The sequence below is a fragment of the Struthio camelus genome, chromosome 4 (assembly GCF_040807025.1).
Source record: "Struthio camelus isolate bStrCam1 chromosome 4, bStrCam1.hap1, whole genome shotgun sequence".
In the NCBI taxonomy this organism is placed as follows: Eukaryota; Metazoa; Chordata; class Aves; order Struthioniformes; family Struthionidae; genus Struthio; species Struthio camelus.
The window spans coordinates 75,639,115-75,654,873 of record NC_090945.1 but is presented as its reverse complement, the minus strand read 5'-3'; the positions used below and the strand labels follow the sequence as shown (position 1 = coordinate 75,654,873).

The 15,759-nt window shown below is 44.9% G+C and overlaps 1 protein-coding gene across 1 annotated transcript in view; it reads right to left on the bottom strand.

The window, feature by feature from the left end:
- CPZ (carboxypeptidase Z) overlaps nt 1–15,513 on the bottom strand; it is a 39,842-nt gene extending 24,329 nt beyond the window's left edge. Inside the window, exons 1-3 of the mRNA XM_009686195.2 lie at nt 15,092–15,513; nt 1,942–1,965; nt 339–713 (exon numbers count right to left, since the gene is read on the bottom strand). Of these exons, the coding sequence (XP_009684490.1) occupies nt 339–713; nt 1,942–1,965; nt 15,092–15,179 (487 nt within the window). The 5' untranslated portion in view covers nt 15,180–15,513. The remainder of the gene's footprint in view (nt 1–338; nt 714–1,941; nt 1,966–15,091) is intronic.
- Nucleotides 15,514–15,759: the final 246 nt, after the last annotated feature.

Here is a 15,759-nt window from a genome sequence, read left to right as displayed (position 1 = left end):
TTTTAGACCGTTATCACAGAGGGTAGAGTTTATCTAACTGCACAGAGGTATCAGCAGTTTAAATATCTGGATCTGAGCTGGCTGTCTTGATACTCTATGTGTACTATGTGTATCTTGATACTCTATGTGTACTCTCTCTTTCAGGGAGAGAAACGGGCACATCTTGAGCACAGTTTAAATAAGTGTCTCAAATAGGTGAGACAAGATGAACAGCACCTTACAGCTGTCCATAAAGACGACAAGCTCGGAGGTTTCATGCCATAGACATGTCAAGTTCAGTGAGACTCGACCTTCCCATCCAGCTGAGTGGGAGCTGTCAGCAGAGCTTCCGTTCTTACCTCGCAGCTTTGCCAGCGGGTCAAAACATCCTTCTTCTTCCCCGGCAAAAAAGCGATCGCAGTCTAAGAAGTAGGGCCAAGCCATGTCTATCGCATCAAAAGCAGGGAGGCAATTTTTTTTCAGGTTTTCACAGACGTGTCTGCAGGGCTTTATAACTTTGTCCTTTTCACACTGCGGGGCCAGCACTGAGCAACCCAGGAGTCTCAGATCTGGATTACATTCTCCCTGAAGCAAGTTGTGGAGGACGCTTATGAGAATGTACTCGGAACTATATTCGATCACTTGTCGAGACTTCTGATCCAGTAAATTAGGATACATCGTCTGAGTATAGGCAACATCACTACAAGAACTTAAGGAGATGTCCACACATTTTGCTATGAAAAGGATGAGAAGAAAAATGTGGAAAATAACTTGCTCCATCAACACTCCGAATGCAAGAATTAGTTCAAAGACAACCTAATAAGTAACACATTCAATAAACTTCTTTCTCCTTCTATTCACAAATAGACTGCAGACAGTTTGCTACATTCACAAATGAATCTGATGCCCCAAGCCATTTATAAAAAGATGCTAGAAAATAATCTTAGTCTGGAGATTGACTGTGAGCAGTTTGACATAAGTAGATGTCACTCAGAATTCAAATGATATCTGACAATTTTATGGAGCACCAGGGATTTTCAAATTGGTTAGCACAGCTTGTGAAACAAGATTATTTTGCTAATTCAATACCTGAACACCAATGAAAGGGCAGATCCCTGGCCGGAAAACACAGGTGGGCCTGGCCCACATGGAAGCTCATTTAACATGTAGCTTGGAGAGCAGAAAAATGAATGAATCTTGGTGTCCAATAAATTGCTCCCTCTTGCTTAATTAAATCTTATCTGATTTAAATTAAGAGTACAGTAGGAGCTTATTAAATACCAGAAAATTCACAAGAGAGAAAAATCCCTTGCTGAGGTGTGAATTTGCTTGTGTCTAATATGGTAAAAACTCAGACACCTGAATAAAGTGCATTTGTCCTATCGCTCTCTCCCCTTTCCTTGCATTTTAGTATAGGTTCTTTAATAAGGTGTGAGATCACACTGATGCCTTTTCCTTAGTGGGGAAGGTATCATTAGGATATCTGTCTTCTTTGCTTGCTTGCACAAAATTTGTAAGAATTTAATATATAATATATTATATAATAGAGCAGGACTTGACTCTTAATCAAGCAGGCCCATAAATGTTCTTATACATGTATTCTCATAAGTATAGCCTACTTTAAGACATCAGATTAAGAGCCATTAGGAATGAAAAATGTTTGTAATACCTTCAACCAGCTCGAAGGTGAAAAGAAAGTAATAGAGATACGTTTCTTTTTATAAAATTACTGTATATTACAGTAGTGGGCCCATATTTGTGCCTCATTTTCTTGCAAATGTCTATGGCTGGTAACAAATGATACCAATGTCACAACAGCAAAATCCTACCTTGTGGTACAGAACATCTCTCTAGTGACTAGGCCTGCTACAGCATCAACATTAGAAAACTTGACAGGAAATAATGAAAAAATACTTAAAGTTTCAAGATTCCCGAAGGGGAGAGAGCAAAGTCACATCTTACCTTTCTGTACACTTTGGCACTGCCCTGCAAATAAAAACAAAATAAATAGCATTATGGGACAGCAATCTCTATGGTACCTTATGCTAGGGATTGCCCAATACTGCAGACCAATGGAGGCAAGGCTGCCGCAGCTCCATGTCCACAGGTCCAGCCAGCAGCAAGGCTGAGCGTATATTGCCAACAGGCACACATACGCTCACCACACATGCACACAGCCAGCCACATAGACAGAAAACAGCACTCGCACAAACACAAACAGCACCAAAAGCATCGTCCTGTTCCCCTCTCTGGCTAATCACGATGAAAGCCCTTTGGTCGAAATTATAACCAGATATATACATATGTACAATGTGAATCTTTCCAGTCCTTGGGCTCAGACAATCTATCTACCCGGGAGCTGCCCCAGGATCCCTGGTCTCCTCGGTTGCCTCACACGCTCACCCACACACATGCACGCTGGTCTCTCTGGCAGCTGGTCCAGACCCACAGCTTTACCGCTAGCTGACCCCATGGTCTCTCTGGTAGCTGGCTTGGACCTCCTGGTCCCTCCAGTAGTCAACTCTCAGACTGCTCTGGTTTCTCCAGTAGCTGGCCTGGACTCAGGGCTGCTCTAATACCGGGCTCCCAACCTCTTATCCTACTCGCTGGCTAGTCCAGCTTGACGTTCACTCGTGATTGAACACCTGACATACACACTCACACACTGGTTTCTCCAGTTGCTGGCACCCCAAACACATGGACACCTGTGACCCATGGTCCCACTCCAGTTGCTGGCACTCAGACCTCCAGACACACATGCACCCATAGTCACCCAGGAAAATAGTTAGAAAAAGGAATTTAATGAGAAGAGAGGGCATACTGCACTGATCAGCAGCAGGACAGGGCCAGACAAGTGTACTGACCAGCTGCCTGTTTACACACGACCAGCCCCTTTTATTGCCTTTCCCTCTACTTTCCCATGCTTGCTCCTCCCCAAACCACCTTGATCCCTTCCTTTCCCCACGTTTGGTCCTTTCCCTAAACATCCAATTGTAAGTCTTGTACAATTGCTAAATGTTCTTCCTGCCATCCCATAATGAGTAGGTAGGAACCCCCCTCAGCCTCTAAGGTGGCCTGGGGAGCCTCTGCTGTTGACTTACCATAACGTGTGCCAGTGCTGGCCCATGGGGCTGATCACCTTCCTGTGACAGCCCTGAGAGCAGTCGGGGCAGGGTGTTCTCTTTCCTCTCATTGGGTTATGGGGCTTCCCCCCGCCTGACGTTGTTCCTCTGTGCTCCTTTGCGTTTATGGAAATGAGTCTTTAAGCATATAACCTCATACCTCAGTCCCTGATATATTAAATGTTTGGACTTTGAATTAAATGAAAACCAGGAGGAAAGGCTATTAGCTACTAGATTTGAATAAGAAAGGGAAAATAAATGAAATATATCGATGCCTAGAACAAAGCAACAGGATGTCTGTTTATGAAATCTGAACCCTGTTATATCCCACGGATGTCACTGAAATTGCTCGGGAGTGAGTTTGACTGCTCCTCATAATCATTTCTGTTGTGTATGAACGCTCTGGTGACAGAGGCCTGAATCCGGTAGAGAGTTTAGGCACAGTGACACTGAGATAAGGCCTTTTGCTCCAGATAATAGAAGCCTACTGTCTCTGACCCAAAATATCTTGAATTGTTCTTCCAAAACGGCTCAACTTCAATGGATTAGAAGCTGGGTTCCTCCCCACTGCCCTGAGCAGCCTCAAAACAGGTACTGAGGTCACGGTGATGGAAATATTTTTGAGGTCCTTTGGCTGAAGGAAAATCTAAAAACTACAGTAAATGAAAACTCTAATCTTGATTTATTGTACCACAAAGGAACTAAAGCTCCTTCTCCAATCATGTTATTTCTCTGTTAAAAAAAATAATAATAATGAGAGGATAGAGCCCACCTTAAAAAGGGAGGACTTTACAATATATCTACAGTGTAGCTGTTCGAGGAATTGGTCCTGTGTTTGAGAAAGACAGAGAGCTGCCCAGCACTGCTAACCTGAAAACATTTCTTGGCATGCTTGAAAGCTGTTAAGTTAGGTGCCTAGGAAAATTCACTAATGAGAATGTAGGTCTTCAGGAACACAGTTTAATCTAAAAGTATACCTGAGTCCTCCTGTACATACCAGCATGCTTTACGGATCTTGGCCTAACAAATCTATCAGCCCCACGTAATGCTGTGTGTGTCTTTCTCCTAAAGCAAATAGGCCTGTGGTGGATATGAGGGGACATGTTTCTTCCCCATCCTATTTCATCCTTTCTCAGGTAACTGCATTTTATAATCCTTTTAATAACGTCTTAAAACGAATTATTTGCCCCCCCAACTACTCTCATGGGAAGGCTTTTCCATAAAGCTTACTCCTCTAATAGTTAGAAATTGCCTTTTAATTTCCTGCTTAAAAGTATTCATAGGCAGCTTATATCCATGTGTTGTTGTATCAACACTCTCCTTTAGCTTAAATAGCTCTCTAAACTCACTGGTGCACATCCTTTTTCCATGTTATAGAGAGCAATCAGGTCCCCTTAGGCTTTTATTTACTAGGCCAAATAGAGCAAGCTCTTTTGATTTTGAAGGAACTTGATCTGATGACCTGGGAGAGGCCTCTTTTACTCCTGCAGCCAATGATTCTGTATTGCCCTTCTCTAATTCTGGCAACTAAACAAAAAATACTACTGCTTAAATAAGTACTGGAGCTCTTTCCATCAATGCCTCATTGGAGCTAAACAGTTATGTGCAAGCTTTTTAAACATCAAAGGGTCTGTTTTCCCTGTGATGTACTGGAGATCTAGCTATATCGTGATTCCTACTAACTCTTACTGAAGGGGCAGGCAGCTAGCTTCTTGCTCAGTGAGCTGAGCATTTGTTCTCAGAAAATCACCTTTATTATGTTTTCCTTTTTTTGCACTATGGAAAGTTAAACTTCTAGTCCCAACATATTTGTTTAAATGTAATCATCTGCATGTCTGTTGCTAATGAGCTGATCACTCTTTAGCCAAAATAAAATCATTACAATGGGAACAAATTTAACCTTGGAGCTTTATCTTCAAGAGAGATGCTGAACTGGAAATGAATTTGGTTCTATATTTTGAATTGTCATTGATTGACATTACCCCATAAAATATATGAGGGATCAGAACGGTTAGAAACATTCCATCTCCAACACCAGCAAGTTCTGGTAACCAGCAAGCTGGAAAGAATTATATCCATACAGATTTCTCTTCTGGCTTTGGTACATCATGCTAATAGGAATAAACAATACCTAGCTCATCAATAGTGCCTTCCATCATAGGATTTCAGTGCATTTCCCTTAGGCATAATCCCCTCAGTGAGTTAGCTATTAAGGTCAAGGTGTTTCTAAAAAGGCCTCAACTCAACCAGATAGTGTATCTACTTTTACATGTGGGGATAAACAGGGAATAATATTTTGTACCTTGTTAGCTTGGAAAGAGAAAAGAGTGATCACTTATTAATAAGAGCTCCTCCAGCTCTTCCTGCTCATAAAGTTGGAAGTCACTCTCTCCCTGAATCCAGCTATCCCTACACCATCACAACCACAACAACCTCATGGTGCTTTGGCCACAAGTCTGGAGCCAACCAGACATTTCATATAGAGGGGAAAAATTGGTGTGGATGGGACTGGCTTGAGCCGAGCCAAGTCCCAATGAGCAGGGTGACATTATCTCTGGTTATAGTCAGGGTTGTTAGCAATGAGTCCTCTTCACTACCTTGAAGGGTGGCTAAGAAATGTTTTATGTTTTTTTCCTCCTCAACAGAAATTGACAGTATTGTAGCTACTACATTTAGTAGCTACTAATTTTAGGCTAGAGGGTCATGTGCTCTTAGTGAAGTTCTCCGTGGGTTCATTTGGGGTCTGTCTGTGACTGCTCGCATTTCCTCAGAGAATCACCTTTGCCTCTTGCTGGCTCTGTGACTCAGCTACAAATGTCATTTTTGTTCATCTTTCTGACATACTGATTGAATAATGAAAGTAAGGCATACACAATTTTCCAGACTCCTATTATTGTGCAGGAGTGCTATACCCATCAGTCAGTTTGATACGTGGCATAAACCTATTCCCAATGGTGTCTCAGTATTCTGCTTATTCAGCTGGAGGAAAACATATTCCGGCAACATCTGGAACAAGCAGAGAAAAACAAAGGGAAAATACAGCAGGCTGGAACTGGGCATGGTGCTGCTGCTTCCCTCCACTCTGGCTTTCCAAAAAGCAGAAGTCTAGCTGCTTTTAGCAGATGCCTCATTCTGCCCAGTTGGCCAGAAGGAAAGGTACCATGAAGGAAAGGATAGCTGTTGGAAGAGCCACATGAAAATTTACTAAGTCATATACTGTGGCTGGATTCACTGGAAAACTGGATCCTTTTGTGAGCAGGAATAGATGTTAACATGAGAGGTAAAGACAGGTCTGGTTTCGTATTGTCTGCTACCTATCCCCTACACTTTATCTTTACAATATTTATAGGGAGAAACAATTCATTAGGCAATATGGCTATTATTAACAAACACGCTGACTGGAGATGAAAGATTTATGTTGTAATCCACACTCAATTACATGGATCTCCTTCCCATAACAACTTAAGTTGCATATCTCAGTATGTGATAAGCAGAGACAGCTCTACAAAAGACAAAGGATAAAGTTTTGCTATGTACTGGGATGATCCTCACAAGCTTAGAGCTACCAAGTCTCACTCGTTGACCATCTGGCAAAATTAACTCCTTCCCCTGAGTCCTAAATCTAAGCCCTGAATATTTGCAGCATGCCACTGTGTTGCCAGCTATGTCTAGTCTGTGGCCTCAAAGAGCAGCAGAGAGGCCTGGGTCTCACACTGCTGCTCAGACATGGCTCTGACTTGCACCCCATGCTCAGAGGAGACCTGTGAGAAAGCACTTCTCCAGGGCAGCCCTGTATGAGCTACTGTGACCCATACATCAGCCACATCTCTCCCATGTAAACACGCAGGAGTGAAGCAACTTGCGCTTTCAGGATATCAGGAGTTAATGCACATAAAGCAAGAGGGAAAAGCTCTATTATAAAGTAAGCCTTAAAAGTGTATGTGTGCTGATGTGGTGTTTGGACATTTCCTGTTTCGTAATGCCAATGCTCACATATGTTTTGGAGGGTGTGGCTCTGCAAGGGCCAAAGATAGTTCTCCAGTGCCTGTACTTCTTTATAAGTGTGGATGCACGTAGCTGGGCCAGAGCCTGCCTGTACAGCAGACAGCCGGGACCTCTGGGAGGCCAGCTTCACAGAGCTGCAGCTGCAGGCTCGCCTCCCGCAGCCTTGGAGCTGGCAAAACAACCAGCAAACCCCTGTCCCCACTGGTTCTGTCAAAGCTCCAGCAATGCCTCCTACAAGAGTTTCATCATTCCCTTCTCTTCCTCCTAAGAGAAACAGCGGGCAATGATATACAGAGAGTTTCTCAGATCTTCAGATTACCTTGACAGGCTTCCATCCCTGCTTCTGGTGTGCCTGACAGAACCTAAACTTCTTCCATTTTTTGAGCAGAGACTTCCCTGGGCTCAGAGGAAGACAGTGCTACTTCCTCATAGTCACATCCATGGACAGGTTAATACAGAGAGAACTTTTTTCCTCCTGATCCAGAACATTCTTCCCAATTTTTTATGTTTACTTTTATACTTTAATCTATTCCACCAGAGGTATAAAAGTCCTCACAGTGGTACAGCTTCTATTTAAGATTATGGATAAAAGTCTCTTCTTGAAGAGGAGAAAAGCCATTTCAAGCTTTCTGAGACCTCTCTATAATACACACTTCTGGTTTTAATTTGCAAAGGCAAGCTTGAAAATCTACAATGCAGGACATACATATTTTACTGCCAAGCTTACATTTTTTCCCCTTGATGATTCAGCACTGAAAGAAGCAGGCTGCTGTGATTAACCCTACAGCAGACAATGGAGCTAAACAGCTACTTCCAGTGCCATGGCCTGGCTAGCAGCCGTTTTGAGAGCAAAGCCAAAAGGAGATTTAAGTGTCTGTGGATATGGCATCAGCCCAAGGGCCAGTCTTAAGTTCAAAATATCTAAACCATTCAGTGAGGCTTACACAGTTGCATTGTTATGACTGACAGATCGAACAAGATTAGATAATTTATGTTGTACAATCACACCCCCAACCACATTCCTGGGTTTCTTGAGATACTATGTTAATCTGGAAGACATATGTACTCATTTTAAAATGTTTATAGACAAAACTTGTGCTTTTCCAAACAAAAGCATTTCAGTTTCTGATTCTATTAGTACTACTCTCTCTCTGCTGGTTTTTTTACTGTTCATTGAGTCAGTCTTTGCGATGAAAATCTATCTTGCAACACTGAGGAGACAAAACTTGCTATAAGTAACGACATACAAATATTCCTGGGTCGCACCCCTTTGCAAAATATTGCAACAGTGCTTGGAGACAGCCAAGCAGAGCCTGCTTCCAGAACCTGCTCCTGGCCACAGCACGAGCACGTGCACAACAGGGGCACAGGGAATACTTGAGCGGATCCGAACCTCCAGCTGGAGATGCAGGAGGAGCAGACAAGAGACAGGGCTAAAGGCAGAGGAACACTGCAGTGGGGTAGCCCAGTGAGGGGTGAAATGGTCACGCAGAATCCCCAGGGCAGAAGGCAGCTGAGTAATGCAAATGCACATGCAGGGGCAGAAGTGGAGAAGATCCCTGGCCACACAGAGGAGGAAGGAAGATTGCAAAAAGCAGCATATGTGCTTAACTCCTTTTTCTGGATACATCAAAGTCTTTGTGAGTACAGCACTGTGCCCCTGTTACTAATCTTCCACTTCAGCAATTTCTGTAACTGCCCCAAGGAAGTGATGTGATTGCAAACAGGGACAGAAGTGGTATGCAGGATCCTAACATGCAGGCAGTGAGACAAGCCCTTTCTTAGCCCTGCTCCGCCACAAGAAGTCTGAAAGCACCTGAAAGAGATTAATGTCTAATCTGCCTTCACTTTGAAGAGCAAGATGGCAGAGGGAAGAGAAAAGCCAATCTTCATTTCTAATCATCCTTCTTTCTAACTCACCCGCTTCCTGGCATTCTATTAAACATCCATTTTTATCGAGTCCCTGATTTCCCTGAAGCTGTTCTTGCAGCAGCGAGAGCTGCAGCCTGCTCTTCCAGAAACATTTCTCTTGCAAGGCCAGTCTCAGGGCTCTCGAGAAGCCAGTGAAGCTTTTCTCATGAGTGATGAGAGTTCATGCAGCCCGCAGACTTCTGGGCCAAAATCCGTGCCAATTTGCAGACAGTCAGCAACAGGTCAAAGCCAGCCTCAGAGAGATTCTGCCTTATTTCTAATTGTCTAGATGAAACTTGAGCAGGGCTGCAATTCTAGAGCCTGAGAAGAACAAAGGAACAACGCTGCTGCCCCCCTGTCTCTCCCCACCAACCGTCTCGGTGCCTCCAGCAACAGGATTGCCTAGTGCCACCCCAAATGTGTCTCTGGCTTTTAAGTCTTGCTCCAGGGAGTCCTCACAATGGAAAGTTCTGAACAGAAAAAACAAAACAAAACAAGCTAAAATGCTTTTTTTGGCCTCAGCTGAGATGTTCTCCAACTTGTGAGGGGAAAACTACCAGATGGGAAAACAAAACACAAAAAAATGAAAACAGCAGAATCACATTCCAATTGCCAAATTAGCTGAAGGCTGTTGCTGGGCTGTGCATGTGCCTGGGATTCTTTTGAATATGCTTTTACTGTGAACCAATATGGCGTGGAGGCACGTAGGGACCATCTTTCAGCATCTGGTCTGTGAGGGAATGAGAAATCAGCTCAGCTCTGGGGGGTGCTAGGATTAAAACAACAGTTGGGGGTGAGAAGGTTGAGGAGGTCAGGAAACCTCTACTACTATTGTCTAAAGGATAGCATATTTTCTAGGGTGACTGGAGAAGAAGGATGAAACTACCATTCTAGCCTGGGAACTGTAGTGGTGATCCCAGCATAAAAAAAAAAAAGGTTTACCTTTGGCCAAAGGCTTACCAGAGAGTCAAAGGCTTACCTTTGACTATTTTGTCTGTTAAACTTCATAGGATGAAGGCTCATGTCTGATACACTGAGATTTTTATCTTAGATGCTACAGTCCTCCTACACCCTTAACCAAAAGGTCATTCCATCCTCTGTAAGTGCAGTCCGTATAGCCCTCTGTCATAACCTTATCTTTTCATTTGTTTAGGCGCATGCAAGATGTTGTAATTAATATCGCACCTGGTTCTTCTGCAGGCATTTGAGTTTTAGCCAAATGTGGTATTTTTATGTTACAGAAGACTGATACTCAGGCCAACAGCCTTGACTAAGATCTTAACAGCACTGGCAATTTTAAATCCATGCCTTAATCTCCTATTTTCTCTTAGAGTCAGGTTTCTTGCTATGTCTCTGTAAAACTGAAGTGATGCCAACTACATCAATGGAGTTAAAACAGTATAAAAAAGGAGATTAAATTTATGCTTTAACTTTTACAACTTAAACTCCATTGACCTAGAACAGCAGTGCCCAGCCAGGAGAGCAACTCTGTCCCAGCAAAACTAAGCAGTCATAAGAGGCACAGGTCAGACCCTGGAGACAGACTGGGATGCAGCCCAGCAGCCTCAAACTCCATGTTCATGTCAGGCCTCAGGGGTAAAGTTAGGCAAAGCTGTTTTGGAGAAAACTTCCCAGCACACCCTCCTCATGCAGTGGTAGCCATGACATTTATGCAAGATTTTATCCAAGCATGAGGAGGGAATTGCTCCCATGTGACTCTGGATAGCTTCAGGGGGAATATTTACATACCCATGCTTCAGAAAATGTCTGAACAAGTGTCCTGAAGAAAACTTTGCCTTCATATTAAAATTATGCATAAACTGTGGTAAAAAGGAGATACCTGAGTATTATATTTCCAACATAGACTCATTTTCCCCCCATGAGTGGCAGTTTCTCATCCCATTTCCCTTGTTAAATGTAGTTTAGGATCAGTGTTGCTGAAATAGTAATTATGCAGAGATATTAGGGCAAGCTCTCCTCTCAGTCAGTGATGGGATTCCAGAACAACTCACATGACGCAGTGATGAAAGCTGAGTTTACAAGAGTTTGGCCTCATGTCCTTGGAATTTCTTGTCTTGTGAGCGTGTATGTTGCAGACGCTAGTTTTGCCTTTTTTTTTTTTTTTTGACGAGACTTGGACACACATCTCAGGCACAGCAAGAGACATTCCCACAGCCTGGGCTTTCCCACACGGCGCTGTGACCTCGCACCCTTTCTGCATGCCCTGTGTCAGCCCAGCAGCACCGGGGATCCATCTGCTCCTCTGCTCCAAGGCAGAGGAGCAGCCCCAGCTCTGCATTCCCCGAGGGATGCCGCTGCAACGCATGAGGGCAGTTGGAGAGCCTCTGCCTGTGTGTATGCACAGATAGGGGCTTTTACACCAAGAAACAAGCATTTAAAAAGTGCATAAAACATGCTTGGGTCCTATGAAGAGAGGGCCAGCTTGAAGGTTGTGGAAGAAAATGGTTTTTCCCTTTGTCCCTCAGCAATAAGGCGTCGCACAGTGTGATGGGATCACTGTAGAGGGAGAAATATAGCACTTATATGTGAGACCGGTTCTTCAGTCGGTCTGACTTTCCAGCATGCAATCAATCTTACACAACACTGTAGCTTAGAGTAACCAGTGCCACAAAAGCTGTTTTGGGTCCCCGAGGAAATGAAGTATCTTTTCCCTGCCCCTACATTAGTGATTTTTCTCTCCTCAGCTTTTTCCTTATATCCCTCTACTCCAACCCCACACCCTCCTGTCCCCCCTTTTGTTAAGCTCAGAAACCCTACAGCAGCCCTGGGGGGTGGCAATCTCCGGCTAAGGAGCAGAGGGAGAACATACATACAAGGGTAGGAGGAGGAGGAGGCACACAGCGAAGAAGGGGGCCCTGCTAGGGTCATCCTGGGCACAGTGCTCCAGCTGCTCTCCCCGTCACAGCAGCCTTCTCGATAAAACAACCTATGACCCTCGGAAGTGACTTCTGATGGGATATCCCATTTATCCGAAACACCTTGCAAATGCTCCGACAGGGAGCAGCAGATGAATTTTATGGAAAGCATCCATTGCACTCATCAGGCATCCCTTCTGCCTTTAAAACCCTCCAGCTACGATATCTCTGCAAAAGCCGTCTGTGCAAGCCGACAAGCCCACACGGTGGCACCACAGACGGCGGCGAGGCGCCGGCCCCAAGCCCGTCGCAGAGGCACGAACTGAACTGTCCCTGCACCAACACGTGCAATATCCCCCACTGCCTCGCAGCTCCGCAGAAACAAGGCCATGCGCCGCAGGAAAACTGCAAACTGCCATCTCCTTACTCACCCAGTAAATATCCAGAGTGGGTCCGCATATGCATTTTAACAGAGTGGTACCTCTCTTCCTTGGAAATCCACTATGAAGCTCTCTCTGCTGTCAGTGGGAGCAGCCAGGCAAATGCTGCAAGCTGCTCAATATGAGTAACTGGGAAATATTGTTATCTCCATTATTTTGCAAGTTTAGCCTGACCGCTGTTAACATCTCAGTAGTAGAGCTGGCCCCAACTGCAAGGAAAGTCATCTGCTTTTAGTATTTGTAGGCTTAAGCCTGCCTGTACTTTTTTTCGGTTTTGCTGTTGCTGTTGGTAAAGTGCTGCATTTAACTCATTACCACTGAAATACATCAGTCAGCAGCAGAAACATGCACATAAAACAGGCTCAGGTAAAACAGGCTTTGCCTCTGGCGGTGGAACCTGTGCTCTCAGCTCCCCCCACTGAAGGCTGGCCACCTTTCAGAGGCAACATGCCAAGCTGTACTTCTCTTTCCCAAACTACAGGCTGAAGAGCCCAGTAAAACTCAGCAGGGGCTGGAACATGCTACCTCCCAACTGGGCAAAGTAGTATTTTATCTCTGAATTGGGCAGTGGCTTACTGGTTCCCATGGGATATAGGACACACGGAGCTGAGGAGAAGGAAGTTGCCCCCTCTCCCAGTGCAATGGTCCCCAGATGCTGTCCGAAAAGCTCCCCATATACTGTCTGATGCCTGTGTCATGCATTGGTGACTACTCAGTTCTAGGGCTGGATTACAGGGATTATCTCTTTACGTTGCCTGATGGGAAAGCACAAGCAGTTTTGCAAGGGTGTTGGCATCGTTAGCCCTGTTTTGTTCTGAATTCTTATTAAAATAAAGAAGAAACTGAGGCACAGCAAAGCAAATATCCCTCAGGCCAGAAGCCTTCAGAAACCAGCTCCAAGCCTGCTGGATGTCAGGCATTGGCACCTCCCCTTCCCTCATGCCTGAGAGAAGCTCATGGCTTCTCTCCCGCTCCAGGACCCCTAGGTTCTGGCGAGCCACCGAGATCTATTCCACGGCTGCATTTGGCAGGAGGGACCCCAAAGCAGGGGACAAACCCCCATTGCTACAGCTGCAGTAGTAACCTACTGCCATCTGTCACTGAGAGGAGACCGCCTACAAAGTTACCCCATGAGCATGATTAGCATGGCATGTGCTTTTTTCATGTGACCTGAAATTATCTCCTCCTTACTAAAGGAAGATCCTTGAGAGGTCTGGCAGGTGTCTGAATTTCCAGGTCAATACTTTATTTCCTGTCCCACACCCCTCCAGAGGGTGGATGCCCCTTCCTCACCCTCCACTCCAAGTAGAAGCAGAAGTATGTTGGCAGATCATTCTCCCTACCATCAGCCGTCTCTCTAGGGCCATATTCAGAGATCCAGTCCTTCCGCATGGAAGGTGTATTTGCATTGCCTGCCTTTCCTCAAGCCCTTGCATAAGGCTAGCACAGCTGCAGGCACCTACAGGGCATTCTGCAACACCAGCGTTACCCTCAATTATCTACCTTTGTGGCTGCCAGGACTAATCCCCCAAAGCAAAACTGTGGTAGGCTTAAACTGGAGGAGAATCAGACCTCACAGAGAAAGGACATGTTGCAAACCACAAAGCCTCTTCCTGTAATTGGCTGTAAATAGCCTACAACACTTCTCTTTGTGCAGCTTTATCCAAAAATAAAATTCCTTCAGGCTGCGGTAAGACCTCACTTTGATGTTCATGGGAACAGCACTCTCAAATTATAGGCAGTACATGGCACATGGATTGCATTGTGTAGGAGTGACAATCTATGGCATATATTTAAAAAACGAAGTACTGCTGAACTCTCTTCAGTAACACTAAGGTCAATTTCAGGTTAACTTATCCCTTCCGATATTCCTATAAAATAAATCTTTTTCCAAATCATTTTGAATTGAAACCCTCTGAAAATAATTTTCCTCTCCCTTTCTATTTTCCTGGAATTGACCTTTTAATTGTACTGAAATTACTCTGGATTCGTCTCTCCCCTGTCCCCATGTAAATGAAATCTGAATTAAGCCTGCTTTATAAAAAACATTACATATTTTTAAAAGATTTTTTTTAATACTCAGCTGGTTACTGAACCAAAAATTTTCAATCCATGTATCACAGTGTTCCTATCCAGCCTTTTATTCTAATGGGTAAATCTATCTTTCCAGCTAATCAGTTCATACAAATTCCATATTACTTATAGCAAGCTAAAACACACCCTACAGCTGTCAGATCCTGATAAATCTTCTGGTACTTTGGACTTGAAATAAGTGACCTAAAGCTGAATGTAAGGAGGAGATTTTCTTAAACAGAAAAACACGCACAAGGTCGAAAGTTCACCTTCTAGCAATCTGACTGCCACATTCCTAGAAGGACAGGCTAGAGACTGGGACAATCTACTGCATTCCCAAGCTTCCAAGGGGGGATCCTACAGACAGAACTCAAACTGACAGACAGATACGTCCAGACGTGGCCTTAAAAGACAATGATGGGGAAACATTACATCCCCTTACATCGTAGATTTGTTTTTTCTGTTACTGAGTCACACCACTGCCTCCCTTCCTGTCCGTGCTTCCCAAACACAACCCCAATATCATCACGGGCAGTTTGCAGTTTTCCAGAGAGCTCATCCCTCATCTCCAGGGGAGAGCTAGAGCTCCTGCCTCCCTCTCCTCAAAGCTGGAGTCCTTTTCTCTGCTCACCTCCAAGGGAAAGGGGGAGAGAGGAAGAAGGGCTTTGGGGGTCGTCAGCCTTACCTAGGGTCTCCTGGCCGGGTTCACAGCGGGGGGCTGGCTCAGCGGCCCTAAGCAGCCCACTGAGGAGGAGCAGGATCCTCAGGACCATGCTGGAGTCCCTTGCACAGGCAACTCAGTGATGTGGCACTCGCTGCCTGGTGGAGCAGCTCCTCCACTTGGAGCCGCAGCACGGCTCTGGCTCTCCAAGCCGCGGAGGAAATCGGTGAACTGCAAGGCATGCCCACGTCTCACAGCATATGCAGTCCAGGCATCAGATTTCAGCTAACATTTGAGCTTGGAAAGCAAAAGGGTTTGAGACAGAGGGGAGGGAGGAGGAATGAGCTCTCCCTCTCGCCTGCCTCCTGCCTGCCTCCCCATTGCAGCCTGGTTTATAATTGCGTGAAAAGTTTGAAGGAAGGGGGTGTCCCTTCAGGGATCCGCCTGCTCTTCAACCAAGGGTCTGACGCACTTGGTCTTTGTACTACAGTTTTTCCAAGGGAAGCAGGAGCTTCCTTAAAGCGTGTCTCATGTTAGAGCCTCCTAAAGCGGAGAGTGACTGCCCAGAGAGAACAGGGAGAAAACAGAGAGTGGGAGCAAGAGAAAAGCAGACGATCAAAAACAACTTTCTGCCTGAAGAATGGTATTTCATAACCACCTTAACTGCAAGCGTAAAACACAACACAGCAGTG